The sequence below is a fragment of the Colletotrichum abscissum genome (assembly GCF_030869225.1).
Source record: "Colletotrichum abscissum strain IMI 504890 chromosome Unknown Scaffold_14.1, whole genome shotgun sequence".
Lineage (NCBI taxonomy): Eukaryota > Fungi > Ascomycota > Sordariomycetes > Glomerellales > Glomerellaceae > Colletotrichum > Colletotrichum abscissum.
Genome location: NW_026850032.1, coordinates 270041 through 284021, shown reverse-complemented (window position 1 = coordinate 284021; position 13981 = coordinate 270041). Strand labels below are relative to the sequence as shown.

Below are 13981 nucleotides of genomic sequence, written 5' to 3'. Positions count from 1 at the left end.
TCTGAGTAAACAACCAACTGCAATTCCCCAGACGCGTTTTTTTCTCACTAAGTTGTAAAGGGACCACCCTCGGACCAACCAGCGGCCATTCCGTCTCCTCCACACCACCATCATCTCCCATTTCTCCAGCCTTCGTGTTTGCACCGCCGCAAACTGTCCCCCACACGTCACCTCTGCTAAGCTTCGAGTTCTTAGTCAAGGGTCCCCTTCGACTCCCACTTTGTTGCAGTAGCGTCTACGTCGTGCTACTGTGTCCTGGCACCACCTAAGAATTTGACCCCAAGCGCCGGAGCAACCACCGCTGAAATGGAGCCAAGGGATCGCTGTTTCGGGAGAGATCATGAGCTCTGTCCTACTGCAGGCATGGGTGACCTGATCTGTCTGATGATTGACACCAATCTGTTGGCGACATGCCACCCGGGGGGCATATTGCATGCCAAGCGAAGAAAGATATATATAAGTTCGAATGCCAAGGACGAATGGTGCAAACGGTCACGGCGTAACTGGCGGCCAAATATTTCTTCAAAGACAGAAGATCGCCGAATCTCGCGAGGGAAGCACACACTCGAGAATCTGAGATGGTCAGACAGAGATCATCCGGCCGTTTACAATCTAAACTAGGCCACGCAACAAAACGCCCGTCCGTTGCGTTCCTCGCTACGTATTGGAGCACATTTTTTGACATGTCTCAGTTATCTGATCAGTAGACGCGAAGAGGAAGAAGAACGAGAGGAAAAGCAAGGCGCGAGTGCACACCCTCTTCGGCATCCCCCAAACAGACGTCATCGCGAAGTGCCTTCATCCCCCTCCGTCTGGGGCACCCCGGCTAGCACGGATACCGGTAGTACTTTCAGGAGTCTAGACTCTCGACTCTATGGATCCTCAACCTCGATGAGAAAAAGGAGATTTCGAGAATTCCCCTCTTCTTCAACTTGGTTATTAACTACTGCCAAGAATTGTCAAGATCATCGTTCACAAGACTCTAGCGTCGTGTTCTTGAGAAATCTTACCCAGGTAGCTTGCAGCAGCCGGGAATGCCTTCACCTTCGGCGGATCCACCACACCGCACCCGCTCATCTGCCCCGCGCGGCTCGCCGCTCGATCCAACCTCGACGCCGCCATGAACGACGCCGACTTGGGCGATAACATTGACGAGCGCATCGGCCAGCTCGAGCAGTCAAAGAACCCCCGCAGCAGCGGAAAGCGCTTTGCCAACGATGTCGCACATCTCGATCCGAGCCGGTGGTGGTTCGCCTCCTCCGCATTTCCCATGATCGCCGGCACCCTCGGCCCCGTTGCCTCGGCGTTCAGTATTTGTGCCCTCGTCCGGCCTTGGCGACAGCACTACCCGCCCGGTACCGACATCACCACCGCCGCTTTTGAGCCGGATCCGAAATGGTTAGACCCCCGTCTCATCCAGACATTCGTGTTGTTCACGATTCCTCACACTCCTCATGTGTGAGCCATCCGTCAACACTGACACGAGGCTAACGATGTTTGCAGGCTCATCATCGTCAACGCCATCCAGCTGGCGATAGCAATCATCTCAAACGTCTTCCTCCTCCTCAACATGGCCCGCCGCGTTCGCTTCTCCCTGGCCCAACCCATCACCATCGTGGGCTGGTATATGTCCGCCATCTGCCTTGTCGCTCTCAACGCCACCGCCGCGGGGCCTCTCGTCATCGAGCCCGCCGAGGAGTACATCTTCTCACAGGCCTTCTACTACGGCATGTTCGCCGCCATCCTCTACTTCCTCACAGCCTCCCTCATGGTTGTCACCGTCTACGGCGCCGCCACCAGTCACTACGCAAAGGACTTCCAGCTCACCACCGCCCAGCGCACCCTCATGCTCCAGACCATCCTCTTCCTCTGCTACCTGCTCGTCGGCGCCCTGGTCTTCTCTACCATTGAGAGCTGGTCCTACCTCGACGCCGTCTACTGGGCCCAGGTCACCCTCTTCACCGTCGGTTTCGGCGACTTTGCTGCCGCATCCCCCCTCGGCCGCGCCCTCCTCATCCCCTACGCCCTTGTCGGCGTCATTTCCCTGGGTCTCGTCATCGGCTCCATCCGGAGCCTCGTCCTCGAGCGCGGCCGCCGCAGGCTCGATGCCCGCATGGTCGAGAAGAAGCGCCGCCAGCTCATCCGCACAATGACGCGCAAGGGCAAAGACGAGATCCTGAAGCCCATCCACCCAGAAACCAACGACACCTCCGCCTCGGCCGCCTCGTCTCCCTCTCTACCCGGCACGGAGCTCGCGCGCCGCGAGGAAGAATTCAACCTCATGCGCAAGATCCAGCACCAAGCCTCGACCCGCCGCCGCTGGATGGCCATGTCCGTCTCCTTCTCCTCCTGGCTCGTCCTCTGGCTCGTCGGCGCAAAAGTCTTTCAGGAGTGCGAGCGCCCTTACCAGAACTGGTCCTATTTCGAGGGCTTCTATTTTGCCTTTGTCACTCTCACGACGATCGGTTACGGCGACCGCACCCCCGTCTCCAACTCAGGTAAAGCTTTCTTCGTCTTCTGGTCCCTCCTCGCCCTGCCCACCATGACGGTCATGATCTCCAACGCCGGCGACACCGTCGTCAAGGCCGTCCGCGACGCTACCCTCGAGCTCGGCAACATCACCATCCTCCCCGGCGAACGCGGCTTCCGTAAGGATCTAATGTCCGTCCTCCACCGCCTCACCTGCGGCTTCCTCTTCCACCCCACCGACGAGGACTCCGATGAAGACTCGGATGGCGAAGACGACGCGCTCCCGCCGGGCTTCCTCTCCAACGCCCGCCGCATACGTCGGGAAGAAAACGACGACGACGATAACGACGAAGAAAGCGACGAGACAGAAGCCTACTCCACCGTCCTAGACCGCGAAACCTCCCGCGCCCCTCCACCATTCTCGCCAGAACCAAAAGACTCCCAAGCCCGCCCATCACCCCGTGACCGCCAAACCACCACTACAAACAACAACACCACCACGACCCGCCGCCGCCGCCCCTTCTCCCGCGTCCGAGACCCCACCTCTGCCCTCCCAGCCTCCCGCGCAGACTACCACTTTCTCCTCATCTCCGAAATCGCCGCCGTCCGCCGACACGCCAAAGAGAAGCCCGCGCGGCGATATACATTTGCCGAGTGGGCGTGGTACCTCAAACTCATAGGCGAAGACGAATCCAGCTCCGCCACGCACCGCAAGGCGCGCCCGCACATCCACTCCAAGAAGAAGGCGAAAAAGGCAGCCAAGAAACGACGGCGGAACGGGATTGTCGATGAGGAAAACGCAGAGCACATGGAGGCGGAGTGCCCCGACGAGGATAAGTGGTCCTGGGTCGGCTCGCAGTCGCCGCTGATGGGCAGCCAGGAGGAGTGCGAGTGGATCCTGGAGAAGCTTACCGAGAAGCTGCGAGACGAGCTTGACGTTGTCCGCGGCGAGGAGCTCGAGAGGAAGAGTACGGTGGATCGGGAGCGGGATCTGGCTGATGAGAGAAAGGGGAGGGATGAGGTTGATGAGTTGTTGAGATCGTGATACCCCCTTTCTGAATTGTCATTTGTATTGCGATATTCACCACGTATGTAATCTTGAGACACACTTTGGCCGGTTCAGACATTTTATCACACTTAGTGCTCATACATGATAGGATAGCTACGTTTTCATGATCTACATAACATACAACATACATACATAAAAGAGGTAGCATAATTTCAAAACCTTGAGCATCATCCACATCAGATTCATGTCAAGCAAAAGCAACTTAATCCACAAAACCACGGGTCAAACAGGCCAGACACACAAAGAATAACCTTGATATCTCATAGCGAGAAGGGGGGGTATCAGTATCATTAAGTTTTATCCATCCCCACGTGAGGGTGTAGAAGCCTCCAGCCGTGGGAAAGGTTATCTGGTATGCCAGTAGTCCTAGGGCATTGCCTTTCTCAAGAATACAAATATACATACACTACCGCTACACATATCCGAACATGCAGCAAAAAACATGCTCATATCAAAACGCTTTCTCCAAACGCTTTTGAAAGGAACATCCAACAAACCCCCTCCTCTGTCTGTCCAGAAGGTATTCTTCTCCACTTTCATCTTGTTAACGATATTGTTCTCCTATTCAAGAAGAAAAAGACGCTTTACCATCTCATTCCACTTCCCCCAGCGCCAGAAAGCAAATCCACCACGGTCCTAACCATGCCAACCCCCAGCACCAGGGTCTGCACGGCAACAGCCACAACGACTCGCTTCACGAGATCTAAAAGACTCACGGCTAGTCATCTACCGCCCAGCAGAAGCCTCCGGTTGCGCTTCATAGCCTGATTCAGCCCCTTCTCGAGCTTCTCCGTCTCCTTGCGCGCAATACCCAGCGCTGACTCGGCGTCCTCGACACTCATGAGCGACATGGCATTGAGTGGTGTGCCAGGCAACTTAGGGTGCACAGCCCCAGTTCTCTGCTGGGCGTCCACCTGTGCGGCGGCGGCCGCCATGGTGGAAGGGGAGGCGTCGGTGACGAAGCCCTCGCTACCCTGCTGGTGCTGTGGCGAGTCCAGACCGCCAAACGGTGTCTCGTCTTCGGGAATGTCCTTGCCTGAGCCACCGCTCTCGGCGGAGTAGATGCCTGCGCCCGCTGCTGCGTCGTGTCCATAAATGTACGGGGCGAGAGAGTTTAGGCTGGCGGCGGCTGTTTCTCGTGCAGATAAGGCGTCCTTGGCACCAGGCGCAGATTTCCAGCTGCCCGGGAACAGGTTGGTGTTACCCAAGTTGAGTCGCGGGAGAACAAACTGGTTGATGTAGCTGATGGCCTCTTCACGCTGAATCTTATTAACAGGGTCATCGGAGAACATCTTTTGTGCGTTGGGCGAGGGTGGAAAGTAGGATGGGGGCCCGTTGGGTACCGCTCTGCCTTTGATCAGGGAGAAGCCACCCGGACGGGCCTGATGACGAGGCGCAACAAAGCTGTCGGGCTGGTCACTACCAACTGCTACAGACTTCTGAAGCGCAAGATATCTGCCTTCTTCCTCTTCGGTGAGATTTCTCAGGCAATCCCCGTTGGGCGTAATGAGTACACGCTGACCTTCCATGATCTTGCGCACCGGCTGACCAGTAAGTAGGATAGCATGGTCTGCCTCGGACACCATATTCTTGGTCGTAGCCGTAGGAGGCGGGTTGTTGCTCAGGGTCGCAGCGGAAGGCCTGTCAAAGCGAGAGTGAGCGTCGAGGAAAGGCTTGAGGAGGGCAAGTAGTTCCGCGGTGGGAACCTCGCCCGCTTCATGCAGGGCATGGTAGACAACTTCAGGAAAGGTATTCGGGTTGTCGGCAATATCCTGAGACTCCTCTGGCACAGCAACAGCTGTGGGTACAGGAGGCGGTGGTGTTGGCGTTGAAGGTGTTCCTTCTTTACTCTTGCCCTTCTCCTCCGCTGCCTTGGCCATCTTGGCGGCTTGCTTAGCAGCCTTGCCCTTGGGAGGAGGTAGATCCACCACCGTTCTCTCGACGATAGGTTTGGGAGGCGGAGTTGGCTCCTTGGGAGGAGGGGGCGGGGTGGCGACACGCTCGACGGGCTTCTTGACTGGTGTGGGGGCCGATGTGACCGGCTTTTCCTTCTTCTGCTTCTTCTTGCGTCCGAGGATGGGAGCCTGCTCTTCGGTTTCCACGACTTTGGGCGCAACAGTAATGGAAGCGGACTGCTCCTTGTGCGCCTCCTTTCGCTGCTTGCGCTGCTGGCTCTTTGTTGTGTTGCGGACAGGTGCAGTTCCCACTCTGGTAGGGGGTGGTGAGCTGGTACGAGAAGCAGACACAGATGCGGAGACGATAGAGGCGCTATCGCTAATGATTTCGCTAGCCGGTGTTCCAGGACGTCCAGAGGCGGAAGAAACAGCCCTTGCCGCCGCAGAAAATGCGGCACCTGATGGTAGAGCTGGCGGCACTTCGGCTTTGGGTGTCGGTACAACTCGCAAAGTCTTGGGCGCTGCTCTCGCGATAGGTGATGCTACACTGGCAGTCGTTGGTGTTGGCAAGGCTGGGAAGGCCGAGACGTCAGATTGCTCCGTGGTGGTGGTCTCTGGTTGCTTTGGCTGAGCTGCACTGGTAGCGGCGGCAATGTTCAAGATACCCGGTACGGGCTTCTCCGTGGCCTTTGTAGTTTTGGGCGCTTCAACAGCCAGCACGGGGGATGGACCTGAAGCCGGCGTCGCAGCCTCTGCCGGTTGAGGCTTCTTGATGCTCGCTGGGGCGATCTTTGGAGTTGCAGCTGCTGACTTCGCTGGGGTCGCAGGCCGTGGGACGTTTCCAAGTGCTGGGAAATCCTCTTCCTGCAACTGCAATACAGACTTCCCCTTGGAGGGAGATGCTTGAGAGGCAATGTCCTTTGATAGCCCACTCTCAACAGCCAAGGCTTTGATGTTCTTCTTGGCTTCTGTCCCACCGGCTTTCTTGCGAGAAGCCTGATCTGGTGTGCCAGTCCGCACGATATTAGCCATAGTAGGGACTGCTGGCTTGGGAGCCGAGGGCGTCAGTGGTGTGACTGGTATTACGGGGATTGGTGCTTGTCGTGGAGCCGGCGATGCGGTTCTTTGTGGAGGGCCGAGACCAGGTGGAGGGGTCGGAGCTGCTGGTCGTGATAGTCCGCCCAGGGTACCGACATAGCTCGGCAAGGGGTCGTCAGAGACTAATTTGTCTACCGATAGAGTGGCCTCATCGTCGAGCGAAAAGAGATCGTCATCTAGGGAACCAGTTAGCCAAGGGGTTCCCTAGAAGTGGTGTTTTCCTTAAAGACAAGTAAGGAAAAGAAGAGACAATAAAGCATGGTAGCAGCACGAGAGACAACAGTTTATATACATGGACAAATGTTTACAGGAACAAGACAAGTCACGGCTGCCATCATCGTCTTCCATGATGATTTGCGAGGACAAACGAGCGGTAAGTATGAGCAACGTGCTATATTGGTCCTTGTGCCACCCCCATCCTCATAACGGGAGGATGGTCTGCGAGTTAACGTACATTGAGGCGACTGGAAGACGATGATGGCTTGCCTGACTGACGTGACCCCATTAACCATGACGACGTGCGGTCCCAAATGAAAAAAGAGGTATAATGCCGAGACGAAGTGTAGGTGTCGGTCCTTGCTTGCCCAGAAGAAAACGTGAAGCGACGCCAAATGCAACCCTTTGCCACTCTCCCCTGAGCAGCCCTGATGTTTTCCGCAATGCTCGCTGAATCAATGCGCGTGTAATGTGCGGTGCGCTCTCGGTCCCTTTGAAGAGCGGTCGTCCGCCTGTGATATGCCGCGACGCCCTCCCCCTCATGATACATGAAGTGTAAAACAAAACCCGTAAACGACCAACACCGACACCTCATCTATCGCGTTGTCTCTCGAGGCTACCAGCCTGCGCCTGGGAAACGCGTATTGTACATCATGTTCGGGTTGTACCCACCTTGGCTCTGTCCACCGAACAGTCCCTGTCCGACTCCGGCATTGCTCTGCGACTGGTGTTGCATTCTCGCTTGCAGGATACTCGGGTCCGCAAGATCAACTAGACCACCTCCTCCAGAGGAGGAAGTGTTAGCATGTCTGTGCTTCTTCCCCTTCTTCTTCTGCTTGGGACCGAAGTCTTGGAATGCTCCAGGCTGGTTACCGTAGAGCGACGCCAGGAGGCCCGAAGCAGGAGCTGGGGTGGAGGAGGTAGAGGATGGGTACTGATTAGAGAAAGAAGATAACATGTACTCACGCTTACCAGCATCATGACCCTGTCCATTGGTTCCCCGACCCCGAATCAACGTCTGGAGAAGCTCGGCGGAATCCTTGGAAGTCGCACCGAAGGCGCCACCGAACTGGCCCTGTCCAAACATGTTTGGCGGAGTTCCTGTCGACTTGAGACCTGGAGGAGGTCCGGGCATGGAGGATGCATAATACTGGCTGCCTGGCTGCGAGTGGAAAGCGGAAGGCATCATGGCCGTCTGCTGGGCCATGATTCTTGGGTTGGCGGCAACCTTGACTGAAGCTGAAGTGCCGGCGGTGTCATTAGCAAAGCTGAACCTAGATCCTTGTCTGTTGTGGCCGCCACCTTGTTGCTGAACCGCAGAAGGCTGCGCAGTTGGGATCCCAGGAGGCAAGTGATCGCCGAAGCCGCTCTGAGATCGAACGAAGAGCTGTTGTTGAGGCGTCATGGATCGGCTGCCACCAACAGAACTAGCAGAGACGGAAGCTTGACCAAATCCAGAGCCAAGTGCGGGACCGAAAGGGCCGTCGTTGTTGTTGCGCTGGATGGGAGGCTGAGTGCCAGGTCTACGCTGCTCGAAGACGACGTCGCGCGCAACATCTCGGTCTTCGGGCTCGCCACCGAGCGCCAGACTGCCCCCAGTCTCCGGCTCGCCTTCCGAGGCCTCTTGAGGTTCGGATTGTTGCTCCTGGTCCACGCCGAGGCGCGACTCCTCTTCTTCGCGCATGGCTCTTCTCTTCTCGCCTCCGCGGGTGTCGAACATGGGAGGGTAAATGGTCTCGATCTGGTTCGTATCCGGCGCATTGTATGAGAAAGGGCAGCCCTGCATAGCCTTGAGCAGCTGTCTAAGCAGATTCTCTGGAAGACTGTTGGACTTTCGGTTGTCAGCAGGAGCAGTCGGCTTCGGGGCCTTGGTCTCGGTCGGAGGTGCGGGGGTTTCCTTTCTCGAGGGGGTCTCGTCGATGGCCTCGGGTACTGCCTCGGTGGTGACGGGGAGGGCTGTCGAGATGGCAGGGCTTGAAGCGGCGCCACTAGTAGCGTGGCTTCCCCTGCGGCTGCGCTGAGGATTTCTTGCCCAGTTGGCAGAGGCAGGCAGGGCTGGTCCGTCGCCGCCATTCTCGGAGCCGTCCTTGCTTGACGATCGTGCCATGGGTTGAGAAGCGGGAGCCGCAGGCGGTGCGGTATTCTGTTGTCGAGAAGCGGTGCGAGACGGTCCGCCACCGCTGCTCGAGGAACCACCCCCAGGGAGGGGCCGCTGAGAGCTTATGCTGTTCATCGAGGATAGATCCTGTCTAGTGTAGCTGTCCTCCTCGTCACCCAGCTCATGCAAGAACATGCACTGCCTGTTGGTGCACTGCTCATGCCGCAGCCAGGCCGAGCAGTACTTGGTGGTACCGAGCTGGGCTCTGAGAACGCGGTCGCCATTCTGAGAACCGTTGACAGCTTGGATGCAACGTTGGGCGTCTTCCTTCTTCTCGAAAGTCACATAAATTCCGAGAGATTGGTGTTGGCCGTCCTGGCTCTTCCGACTGCTAATCGAGATTTTCAGGATGTTGCCGTATTGACCGAAGAATTCGGGCTTGCGAAGTGTCTTGAGTAGTTCGTCCTCTCGCACTGTAGGTGTCAAACCGGTCACGTAAACCAGGTTCTTCTGAACGACCCGGACGCCGATGAGGTTTTTGCGGTTTTCCTTCTCAACCTCGCGCTTCTGAACCTCCTTCTGCTTTTGTTCCACAGCTCGCTTCTTCTGGTTCTTCTGGATGTTTGCTCGGAACTCGGCGACCCTAGTGTTTGTCAGTGTGGCGTCGACCAAGGTGGCAGGAGGGGTACACACTCTTCCGTGGTGACAACCTTCCACTGGATTGTCTTCTCGTCGTAAGGTCTTCGGCATGCAGGACACAGGCCGTTCATGTTGTTCTTGATATTGTTGAAGCAGAACTGGCACACCTATGAAACTGTTAGAGGTCGAGGTTCTTCATCCGAGGCAGGAACGATGGAACATGGAAGTCGCTGTCGCCGTACCTGGTAGCCGCAAGGGCATGGTCGGAAATTCCGATCTGAGAGGTCGAACTCCTCGATACATAACGGGCTGTAGTGGAGAGAGTCAGTTCACGATGCCCAACACCTCAAGGTCTCACGCATGGGTTGCACGCAAGCAAGATGCGCGCGAGGTCAGAAATAAGGTATCATACCATGTATCATCCTCCTCGTCGATGAATGTGTCTTGGGGTGCCATGGCGACGATCTGTGGCGGTAGGTATATTTCGTGGGGTTGCGGGAAGGTTGGGTTTCGATTTGTGAGTGGAGGTGGTTAGGAGAGGGAAGTTGTTCAATACCAGACAGAGGTGAAGCCAAAGCCTTTCTCGGATGGGTCGTCTGCTGCACTAGAGCGTGGTGCCTTAGGTAAGAGGGACCCACTGGTTGCCGTCACGTGCTGGTTACTAATGACAAGCCAATCAAGGGACCGAGAATATTGCAAGTCAGCAGAATTTAGATTCACCCCTCCCAGTCGCTTGGGCAATCGTGAAGGAAAGAACGCTCTTGAGTAACGGCAGGTGCGGTTTCTTGGATTCTTGAAAGGAAATCATAGATTTCAGGAAGGTGCTCAATATTGGCAATTGTATTTTACCCAAAACTTTGAGTCCTATTGAATTCGCTGCAAAGTTTTAAATCGTCAAGACGCAGAGGTTGTGAGCACCTTCGTTCAGCCAGTTTGCCGGCACCTTCAGGTCCGCATCGAGTGTCAAAAGTACCACCCTGGGGGTGGACCTACCGCCGGTTAGCTTCTTTCAATCCCCAAGCATCGCGAATGCACAGCATCATCAATCAACTTCCCCAGAGGCAACAAGCCCCCCAGCACTGCAACAATCGCAACAATGGCAACGAAGCTCTATCGTAGTAGAGCTCTGGCGGGCTTGCGCAACTGCCGCCCCAGCGAGATTCGATCTTTCTCAACCTCAATCCCTCAATTGGCCGGCTTCCCGACCGGCTATCCCAAGGATGCCGAAAACCTGAGGAAGTCTCCTCGCGAGCACATTGGCACCCTCAAGGCTCCTCTCATCAACCCTGCCGACAAGTACGGCTCCAAGGCCGATAACCTCCACAAATACGGCTCTTGGATCATGGGCTGCTTGCCCAAGTACGTCCAGCAGATCTCCGTCTGGAAGGACGAGCTCACCATCTACGTCTCTCCCTCGGGAATCATTCCCGTCTTCACCTTCCTCAAGTGTAAGTGTCAATTGATCCACGATATAGCGTCACTCTCATCTAACAATACGTAGACAACACTTCGGCCGAGTACACCCAGATTAGCGACATCACTGCCGTCGACTACCCGACCAGAGACCAGCGATTCGAGGTCATCTACAACCTTCTCAGTGTCCGCCACAACTCGCGCATCCGTGTCAAGACCTACGCCGACGAGGCGTCCCCCGTTCCCAGTGTCACTTCCCTCTTCGATGGAGCCAACTGGTACGAGCGTGAGGTCTACGATCTTTTCGGCGTCTTCTTCGCCGACCACCCCGATCTGCGCAGAATCATGACCGACTACGGTTTCGAGGGTCACCCCCTGCGAAAGGACTTCCCTCTTACTGGCTACACTGAGGTCAGATACGACGAGGAGAAGAAGCGCATCGTTACCGAGCCCCTTGAGCTTACCCAGGCCTTCCGCAACTTTGAGGGCGGCTCAAGTGCCTGGGAGGGAGTTGGACCTGGCACGGACAGACGCCCCGACACCTTCAAGCTGCCTACGCCGAAGCCAGAGGAGAAGAAGGAGGAGCCGAAGAAATAGATCAGAAGATTCTGACGTGTATATAACTGACTCTAGAATCTTCTTTGTTGTACAATCATTCTGCGTCCCATTATTTACTTGAACCTTATGTGGCTGCACTGAAATGCTGGTGAGGAGCGTGGGCCTTGCTGGCTCTGCGCCAGTGACTAGAACGCCTCCCGAAATTGTAACGGTTTTCGAGTCCCATGGTCCTGGAGAAGTCTCAGAAAACGGACTAAAAGCCTTGATTCAACAAGGGACCCAATTTCGAGCATAAGACTGATATTCCAAGGTCGACCAATTTGGACTTGGTACTGACTGTGTCACCCTCTTCGGCCTACGTTACGTTGGCTGTAAACCAGTGCTCAGAACGCGTCTTCGACCGAAATGGCATCGAGTATGTTTTCAGTTTACAGTGAAGCATGATCAGGTGCCTAATTCACGATTTCAAACCCAATCCAGTGAGGGAAGTCCAGAGTGAGCCATGATGTGACTACGTGCGTAAGTAAAGGACATGGCTACTTGTTGTCGAGGAAGTTATAAGGGAAAGTATCATGGCTGGATACCAGCACTTTTAACGGCTTGTTGCCTTGAACCGCGAGGGTACCAGACATGTCCCATGGTAACGGAGAAACCCCCCGAGTGCCACCCAAACTATCAACCCAAACTATCAACCCAACTTCTAAGGCCAACCCAGTGTTGCACCTGACGCTGATTGTATTTCATTTCCTCATCATATATAAGGGCAACTGGTCTGCTACAAAGTCGTCAATGGTCCCTGGTTCCTACGTCCTCGTCACTCATCTCAGACTCAATATCTCTGCTCATCACCTCTCACTGAATACTCCGAAGACATCACGCTCTCCATACCAACTACTTCTCTCCTCAGACTTCACTCCACACTACAGCCAGGATGTTTGTATTTGCCGTTTCCAGGTCCCAGCTCTTGTCTGCGGACATGCTGGAGGAGTTGAGATACAAGGCCAAGATGCAATACCACCAAGCCCATGTCCTCGACCTCGCATCTTGCGACGTTGATCTTGAGGACCATATCAATGGCTACATTGAGGGATACTGCAAGCAGCAGACCTGCGCTACTACATCATCGTCTTCGGTCTCTCTCGCCTCAAACGATACTTCCACGAAGTCCAAGTCTAGGCTGAGGCGTCTTCTTCACCGTATCACTGGGAAGAAGCTCTAGAAGAACAGTCTGCTCTCTCTCAGAGCCACCAAACAAGTCACACGCACACAACGACGGCCTGCTCCTAGTACAGTCAACGGGCCTCACAATCTCTTCAATTCGTTGAAGAGCTGTGAGATGGGTTCTCAAGGACTCACAAAGGGCCAAGGTCATGCCCACGGGATCTTGAACTCTAATACACGACATTAACCCTAAGGAAGGGATTCACATCCTCTTTTCAACAGAAGACCTTCCCGCTCAGGGCATACTATACCATGTCTCGGAGGCTCATGAACAATATCAGACAGAGAAAATACCAATCTCGACGATCGTCACCTCAAAGAAGCCAAGTCGGCCATCTCCTCCGATCATCAACACTCGAGTGCCAAGGCATCGGTGTGTCCGGAGCCAGAGCCTAATAGCTGGAAGAGTCCGGCACTTCTGTCAGCTCCATTGCGTTGTAGACCTCCCTTGATTCGCGGGAAGGAATCTTTCTCACGCCAGGTGGTATTCATCAAGAACATCTCCAAGGAGCAAGTCATGTGTTGGAAACACTTGGAGCACTTCTGCCACAACTGGCACTACCGCTTCCACTACTACTGCTGGTATAGACATCAGCAGGGCATAGCCTTTCGGCCGGCATGAAGCTCGACAATCGTATGATGAACTGCGTATATCTGAGTACTGAGGACAGAAGGAATTGGCGAAGCCCACCGATTCCTCCGAAGTACGAGCAGGTAGATGAGCTGTTTGAATTGCCCCATGCCGCCTTATAATCTCACCTCTTTCCACCAACGTTCAAACAACTACAACCACCACTACTACAACTGCTGTCACCACTACTACAGTGAACAGACCATTAGAACGGCTATCGAGTGGGCTTTTGGGTATAAGAAGATAGTAGTCTTCGCGATCATGCAGCGGTACAACTGCAAGCTTGACCCTGATCAGACCTCAGCGACGATCAAGGCTGCTGTCACGCAGTCCACCCAACCTAAGGCTGGTATTATCAACGCGAATAACCAGCTTGCTTGAGTGGGTTCTGAGAGATACAGGAGGCTTGATAAACCGTAATTGTTCATACTGTAATGAAATGATTTCAAACGATTCAATTGCGTACTTGATTGTGGATCACACAAATTGAAGTTTCATGAGATAGCTTACCTTATCTACTTGCCTTACGTTCAGTATGTGCCTTGCGCATGTTCAGAATTGTAAGTTGAATGAGTTGAGTGAAAGGCCAATAGGAGAGAGGAACAGAGACTATATAATGCAGTTACCCAGCAAAAGGAGGCACTATCTAGCACACACGCATTTCCCCGCCGCCC

The 13981-nt window shown here is 54.9% G+C and overlaps 4 protein-coding genes across 4 annotated transcripts; 3 read left to right on the top strand and 1 right to left on the bottom strand.

Annotated features, from left to right (window-relative positions):
- Positions 1-1120: 1120 nt before the first annotated feature.
- CABS01_06680 (ion channel protein) lies at positions 1121-3514 on the top strand (the record flags this gene model as incomplete). Its single annotated transcript, XM_060540045.1, has 2 exons — positions 1121-1458; positions 1504-3514. 2 exons carry the CDS (start codon positions 1121-1123, stop codon positions 3512-3514), a joined length of 2349 nt encoding a protein of 782 aa, XP_060403729.1.
- A 746-nt stretch (positions 3515-4260) lies between these two features.
- CABS01_06679 (general negative regulator of transcription subunit 4) lies at positions 4261-9940 on the bottom strand (the record flags this gene model as incomplete). The annotated part of the gene is made up of 7 exons (XM_060540044.1): positions 4261-6707; positions 6986-7021; positions 7420-7653; positions 7720-9488; positions 9539-9651; positions 9727-9793; positions 9897-9940. The coding sequence occupies 7 exons, from the start codon at positions 9938-9940 to the stop codon at positions 4261-4263; spliced, it is 4710 nt and encodes a 1569-aa protein (XP_060403728.1).
- Positions 9941-10580: 640 nt separating this feature from the next.
- Positions 10581-11494, top strand: CABS01_06678 (NADH dehydrogenase; the record flags this gene model as incomplete). Its single annotated transcript, XM_060540043.1, has 2 exons — positions 10581-10932; positions 10986-11494. The coding sequence occupies 2 exons, from the start codon at positions 10581-10583 to the stop codon at positions 11492-11494; spliced, it is 861 nt and encodes a 286-aa protein (XP_060403727.1).
- Positions 11495-12386: 892 nt separating this feature from the next.
- On the top strand, positions 12387-12674 carry CABS01_06677 (uncharacterized protein; the record flags this gene model as incomplete). The annotated part of the gene is made up of 1 exon (XM_060540042.1): positions 12387-12674. One exon carries the CDS (start codon positions 12387-12389, stop codon positions 12672-12674), a length of 288 nt encoding a protein of 95 aa, XP_060403726.1.
- Positions 12675-13981: the final 1307 nt, after the last annotated feature.